General features: G+C 37.3%; 1 protein-coding gene across 1 annotated transcript in view; it reads right to left on the bottom strand.

Annotated features, from left to right (window-relative positions):
* Nucleotides 1–1,048: 1,048 nt before the first annotated feature.
* The window catches only part of LOC306758651 (integrin beta-1-like), a 35,618-nt gene continuing 29,272 nt past the window's right edge, over nt 1,049–7,394 (bottom strand). Inside the window, exon 16 of the mRNA XM_079243991.1 lies at nt 1,049–2,945. Within this exon, the coding sequence (XP_079100117.1) occupies nt 2,880–2,945 (66 nt within the window). The 3' untranslated portion in view covers nt 1,049–2,879. The remainder of the gene's footprint in view (nt 2,946–7,394) is intronic.

The following is a 7,394-nucleotide window of genomic DNA, read 5'->3' as shown; positions in this document are numbered from 1 at the left end:
TCACTCGGGTGTCCCGGCAGAAGCAGCTGTCCGGTGGACGTCCTCCCAGCGTCAAACAGCGGATTTCTGTCGGTGAAAACTCCGTATTTCCCCATCGATTTAATGCAAGCTTAAACTAGAGGTGGAACCCAAAGTGCTACTGTTGGGGGTTAACAACTTTGCTGTAAAAGCAGCTCTCTGATTGGACAGCCGGGGCCACCAATCACCTGCGGAGAGTCCAAGGCTGGTGACGTCACGCTCCACAGGGGAAGGGACGAAACGTGATTGGCTGGCAACGTCAGCGTTAGCTTGCAGCTAACTGATTTTTTTTTTTTTTTTTTTTATTAAGTTTTCGAGAAATTATTACATGGGTCAGTTTTTACAAAGTGTAATCATGAATATTATGATTAAAAAGTAACAAAAACAAAGAAATTAAACAGTATAAACAACAAAAACAAAACAGCAAAGTGTGTTCGGTGAGAGGCTTCTTCAGGTCCGATGTAAGACAAATATACAGAAGATTATTCCTGCCAGCAGCCATCAGCCTCCAGAACAAGACCACCTCAATTTAATTTTATACAACAATATTGAATTTCCCTTTGGGGATTAATAAAGTATTTTTCATTTTCATTTCATTTCATAATACAATAATCAACCAGTGATCTACTTGTACAGTTTGCACAGATGTAAAGTTTTAGTATTTTTAGGTTAGTACAGTTCAATTTTTGGATCACATGAAAATAAGTACATAGATCAAATTTTTTGGAGAGAAAAAGAGGGCATTTTTTTTCAAGTATTTCATTTTATGTATGTAAAACTTTGCTAAAATAATCAGCAAATTGATGATATACGACTCATTTTTAGTGGAAATAAGAATTTCTAAAAATAAGTAGCAGGTCAGACTCGTTTAAAAGGAAATCCTTACCAAAATATTTAAGATCTAATTGAAATTCAGATAAAAAATTAGATACATGCACACATCAAAAGAATGAGTGTTCTTTGGTTTCAGATTCATTTTGGATAAAAGCTAACTGATTTTATTAATAGCTTTCCGTTATCAGACATTATATACATATGCAGCAATTTAATCAACGTATCCAATGCATTCCCCCTCTTCCAAAAATAATATATTTTAAAATGTTTTTCATTTTAAAAATGTTGTTTTGTATACACACATACACAAATGCCATATTGAGACATGCTACAAAACTCCTGTTTAATAATGATAACATAAGACAAGTTTGCAAAGCACCCACATAAGTAAGCAACAAATTTACAATTTCTGTTATGGCAGATCCTGTTAATAGTCACATATCACAACAAATAACCCAGATATTACTTTCAAGTCTTAAAAGTCACCTTTTTGAGAGGAAATGAAAAATAACTACAATGTAATTACCTCTTTTTATTTATGTTTTATCAGTGGGGTAAAAAAAAAAAAGAAAGAGCCAAAATATTATAAAACAAAGGTTTTGTTTAAAAATGCACATAGAAATATGACACCATCCATTTCTAGAAAAGACTGTAAAATGTCAAAAACACTGAAGGACACAAAAAACAGAAACGTTTAAGTCGAACAGTTTGTTCTGTTTGACTCCCTATAAGTTTTGTTTCCAGTGTTTGCTTTTGTCAGGATAATCCATCAAATATTAACCAAGAACGTGGCTCCTCCTTTGTCCAAAGTTTTTCTGAGGGACAGAAGCAAGTCATTTGTTCGCGTTCCAGTAAAAACCTCCAAATTTAGGGCAAACACTGCAAGTTAAAGACAAATTCAACACACAGAACTGTACAACGACACTTTAAAAAACACAGATAAAATGTTTTACGGGTTTATTCAATAAATAATTTCAGAAAACAGAAATGAGTGGATTGTTTGCAGAACTTAAGGCACGTTAAGTGACAGTTTTTTCTTTTTTACATCATTAAACCTTTATAAGATGTAGACATGATTAATTGGGATGATTTAATAAGGGGAAAATGGAAAAAGGAGTTTCTTCTCAAGCTGTTATCTAAAAAAAAACAAAAAAACATTTCATGTAAGAAAGTTTAGTTAGAAATAAAAAAGCAGATTTGCATTTATTTGGTCTTGCTGAAAATATTTAAGGACCTGAGATGGCTTTAAATCAAGCTAATAAAACCCAGAGTTGGACAGTAATTCTACTGTAAACTGATGTCCTTTCAACGAGAAAGGAAGCCCAAAAAAAATGGATTTTTCATTTAAAAAAAAAAAAAAAAAGGACAGATAATATGATTGTTCAGATATAAATTGCAAATAAAACAAGCCATTTCCTTTCTTCCATCTTTTGCAAACGTGACGAACCCAAAAACTTATAGAGATCATTTATTGCTGCTACACTTGATGATCCAGTAAGACGTTTTAAAGAGCAATAATTACTCAGTCAACCTGACACAGTGAGACCTTTGGTCAGGTGGCAAAAATCAATCGAAAGACCTTTGATCGGCTGCTTTTTCAAGCACTGACTGATCGATTGCCTCCTGCTGAAGATCGCAGGCAGTCTTTAGGAAAGGAACTCCTCAGTATCAACATCCATTTCGACCCTGAACACAACACTGATGGCTTGTTTAAACAAAAACAAACAAAAAAACAAAATTAAAGAAAAAAAAGATAGGTTTTCTATTACCCGGCAAAGAAAAGAGACACAGCTACAAAACACATTTTCTCAAGTCCAACGCAGATAAACGACAATATCCAACCTGTACACAGGCTTTGATGCATAGGAAATCAAAACAAGTTAGTAAAACAGAGTGGCAAAATGCGTTGCTTTCATTTGGTGACGACCACAATAACAACAGTGAACATTACTGTATAAAAACCCGCCCCTCTGTTCAGCCCCACTTCGTCCTCCATACAGTGTTGTCACAGGAAAGGCGCAGCTCCATCATTTGCCCTCGTACTTTGGATTGACGACGGTCGTTACGGCACTTTTGTAGATTGGATTCTCGCCCTGAAATACACAGGATTGACCAAAGAGGGAGAAGTCAGTAAACAAGTCATATACTTGTGTGTCATCACAGAAAATACATGAAATGGTCGCAGGAAGCACAGCAGGTGTCAGTAAAAAGAAGCTGTTTGAGCCATTTTTAAATAAATCTTCTGCATACTTCAGTGAATCCATCTTGAGAAAATGAATAAAAACTGTCTCAATTACGTTTTTTGGTTCCCTTTAGGTGCAAGAGCATTTTTTTCATTTTATTTTCAAAGATGACTCTATGGAGAAAAAGAGCAGCTACCTGGCAAAGAAAAGAAAAACAGCTACAAAACACATTTTCTCAAATCCTCTGGAGTAAGGTTGTACATGCTTGCTCACATCTGGTCTACCCAATCACAGCTCAGCCTCCTGAACTACAACTGGTGGCTTTTTAAACGAGCTAAATTCATGCTATCGCCATCAAGCCGTCCTCTGCTAAAGATACCAGCGATCTTTTAATGATTACTGATAGCAAACATAATTTTGAGCCAAATTATATTGCTTTTGCTTCCAGTCTGTAGCTTGCTGTATTCTCACACTAAAACATTCAATTAGGCAGTTTGAGGCCTCAGGTATCGCTACACAAGGTAAGCATTTCATCCATTCTGTCCACAGTGGCACAGAGTGAATGAAAATTATATAAAATCTTTCACTACTGCAGCCACGGTCTCTACACAAGTTTTCATGAAAAGCTTTGATAGTCTGGCAAGAAGCTAATAAGAGCACAAGAGATGGGGTTAGGAGTTACAACAGTGGACAACCAGGAAAAATAAACATGACGTAGACAAAACAGCAGTATTCTGGTCCTGGTTGCTCATCAGGGGAAACATGCATGTCTATGTTTCCTGGATGAAGCATCAAACTCTGGAAACAAACCGAGATGCTTCTCTTAAACGGGTAAGCAGAACAGATCGTATCAGTTCAGCAGAGTTAGGGAAGAGATGATTTCTAGTCTGCAAGAAGCGCCACACAGATTAGGAAGACGAGTCTGGATAAATTCTGGTGAAATCATGTAGAGTGTTACGCTGTGCAGTTCATAGCGTGATGCACACAATCTGATTAAACAGAGAAAGAATTGTGGTGTGAAGTCAGTCTGACGACCGGCATCCCCCTGCAGGGACGGGATGCTGAGTCACAGCTATTGTCAGGATCACACAACGGCAGCACCGTCTTCACACACGTCTACAGTTACACAACACAGTGCAAAAGCAGTACCGACACAGCTCATGTGAGAAAACACTGCGAATCTTTATTTCTATGTTGTTGTTTTTTTATAAGCATCTTAACCTGTCATTCACATGTCATTACTTCTCTCACCGCCTCATCACAGACAAGCCGACACCAGAAGATACAGCACCTCAGCAGAACTGCATCATCTCAGGACAGATTTCCATGTCGTCCATTTTAAATAAACCGGAGCCAAGTGGGGAAAAAAATTGATATTTGATAGATTTCTTTGCCTAGCAGAGTTTTAACCTGAGTCTACTGATGCTGCTGTGTTTGCTGACGATGCTTTGCAGAGGTGTTCCTAAGCCCTTGCAGGGATTTCCACAACAGAATCCCAACCTTGACGGCTCAGAAGATCATCAACATTCAGCACCACATTCCTGGATTTCTTTGGACTTTATCAATCTATTTTATATTGAAGCATATGTAATAAATCCATACGACATGTTTGTAGTTTATCTTGAGAAATGTTACCCTTACATTGTTAAACAATTTAGCCTCACAGTCATTTAATCCCAGTTCCACCAAGCGGTGCAGGATGGTGTGGTACAGTTCACCTGATGTCTGCATCACCACTGCCAGCCATCCCCTCACCTGAAAGGTGATGGAACTACAAGCATCGGACAATCCTTCAATATTCCCAGTTTAAAATACATCTTGACTCATCCAGTACCAAACCAGAACGTCAGCTGGGAAAAGCTTTTAACAATCCAGCTTTTAAATGTTTGCTGGTGTTAAAATTTCTCTGTCTCAATTGTTAATATCATGCTTTAGATCCATTTTAAATTATTTATGAAGTTTAGGTCTGTTTTAACTGTGAAACTTTGGTTGTTGAAGGATTTTATTTGTGTTTTTGCTTTAATTTTCATACAGATTTCAACGTTATTTCATTCTGCTCTGTATCTCTGATGTAGGTTCCTGAATAACAATAAGTAATATCAGTTTAATCATCTAATATCAGTTTAATCATCTAATATCAGTTTAATTAATTAAATCAGTTTAATCATGTACTATCAGTTTAATCGTACTATCAGTTTAATCATCTAATATCAGTTTAATTAATTAAATCAGTTTAATCATGTACTATCAGTTTAGTCGTACTATCAGTTTAATCATCTAATATCAGTTTAATTAATTAAATCAGTTTAATCATCTAATATCAGTTTAATCATCTAATATCAGTTTAATTAATTAAATCAGTTTAATCATGTACTATCAGTTTAGTCGTACTATCAGTTTAATCATCTAATATCAGTTTAATTAATTAAATCAGTTTAATCATCTAATATCAGTTTAATTAATTAAATCAGTTTAATCATGTACTATCAGTTTAATCGTACTATCAGTTTAATCATCTAAAATCAGTTTAATCATCTACTATCAGTTTAATCATCTACTATCAGTTTAATCATCTAATATCAGTTTAATCATCTACTATCAGTTTAATTATCTAATATCAGTTTAAGTAAAAAAAAAAAAAGTGCTATCTGACTAATCAGATTGCATTTATGGCTGATATTAAAACAAATTAAAATAAAAATGGGAGCTTATTGCTAAACAAGCAAACAAACGTGCTGATTCAGTCACTCCTCACCATGCAGACACCAAACCTTTCATCGAACTGCAGAACTCTGGGATCAAACTGGAAACAATCATGAGGTGCACCGAGCTAACAGGTAATACAAACTGTAATCTAATGAGCAGCAGTTTTGTTTCCACAGCTGGGATTGAGGAACTTCTTTATGGGACTCTTGTAAATGGGATTCTCTTGCTAACATGAAGGTGAAGATGATGCGAAAGAGGAAGAACAACATGAGAAATGAATTCGTGCAGGTGGGAAGAAGCAGTAGAAAGAACAGAAAACAGTTTTCTTAGAAATGTTCAACAGAAACGCTGAAGGATCAGATGTAAAATAAAAATAAAAAACAGAAGAAACGCCAAACAGCATCGGCTACATCAGTCTAACTATAATTCTGCACCACAGACTGGACTCAGACAGGCCGGCAGTCCTCCTCTCTCTGTTTTTCCTGCCTTTTATGGTGGTGCAGTTGTTGCATGTGGACAGTGAGCGGCAGCAGTGACAGCTGCAGCAAAGGCCACTCCCCACCCCCCCTCCCACTGAAGAGATGCTGAGCAACACTACATGCAGCCAGAGCTGCAGGATCAGGGGCCTCATTTATAAAACTGTGCATGTTTTGTTGCATCTTTATCCTTCCCCCTATAGGTGAAGTGTAGAGATACTTCTTTGTTTCAACACCCAACCATCCTTCCTCATGTCATCTTTTCCTCATTTATAAGGCGGCGCCGGTAAAACTGGCTGCGGGGCCTAAGCTTTAGCTCGGTTCTGTAAACTTGTCAAATGTAAATGTCTGTATGTCTAACTTTGGACGAGCTGGCTTGAACCTTGAAATAAAGTATCTTTGATTTGATTTGATGAGTACAGATGGTGTGTGAACGTACGGAAAACAGGAAATGCGGCGCAAAAAAAGTCCATATTTATAAAGCAGTCTGCATGCACGTCCCACGCCTGTTTCGCTTTATAAAAATCTGGATCAACACTAAATTTTGCGCATGTGAGGGAACATCTTGTCACGCCCACATGTTGGCTATAAAAGGTCAGGCGAAAGACTTGATAATTATTAATCCATCTCATTTCCATGACGGTTCAGCAGCGAAAAAGGAAAAAAAAAAGAGGGATATTTTTAAAGATATGAGGTAGAAATGATAAAAGATAAGGTTGTAAAATGTCAAACTATTTTATTTGGTGGAAGCAGGATGGACATCACCACCGCCAGAAACACAGAGGAGCGTCAGCAGGTGACAGATGCTGTCAACGCGTCTCACCAGACCACCAGGCTTATATAGAAAGTAAAAATAAAAGTGGTCTGACAATAAAATGTAAAGTGCATCGCCGTCCACAGGAGGAACGGCTGCTGCTTACAACCACATATTAGAAGCTGGCGGGGAAAATGAACGAGTCCAGAGATACGCTGGAACCAAATGCGCCAAAAGCTCCTTTGTTTCACTTTATAAAATAATCGCACACAAATGAGACGTCTCTGACTCCAGTTTATTTATTGTTAAAAGGGGGTTGTAGCGCTGCACCTTACAGAGGGGGAGGCCAGTGATTCCACCTTGTGCCCCCCAGCAGGCATGTCCTCACAGAGGACACAATGATTTCCATCAAGGAGGAGGTGC

The sequence above is a fragment of the Telmatherina bonti genome, assembly GCF_933228915.1.
Source record: "Telmatherina bonti genome assembly, chromosome: 7".
In the NCBI taxonomy this organism is placed as follows: domain Eukaryota; kingdom Metazoa; phylum Chordata; class Actinopteri; order Atheriniformes; family Telmatherinidae; genus Telmatherina; species Telmatherina bonti.
The sequence above is the reverse complement of the archived record's forward strand: the minus strand, read 5'-3'. Positions and strand labels throughout refer to the sequence as shown.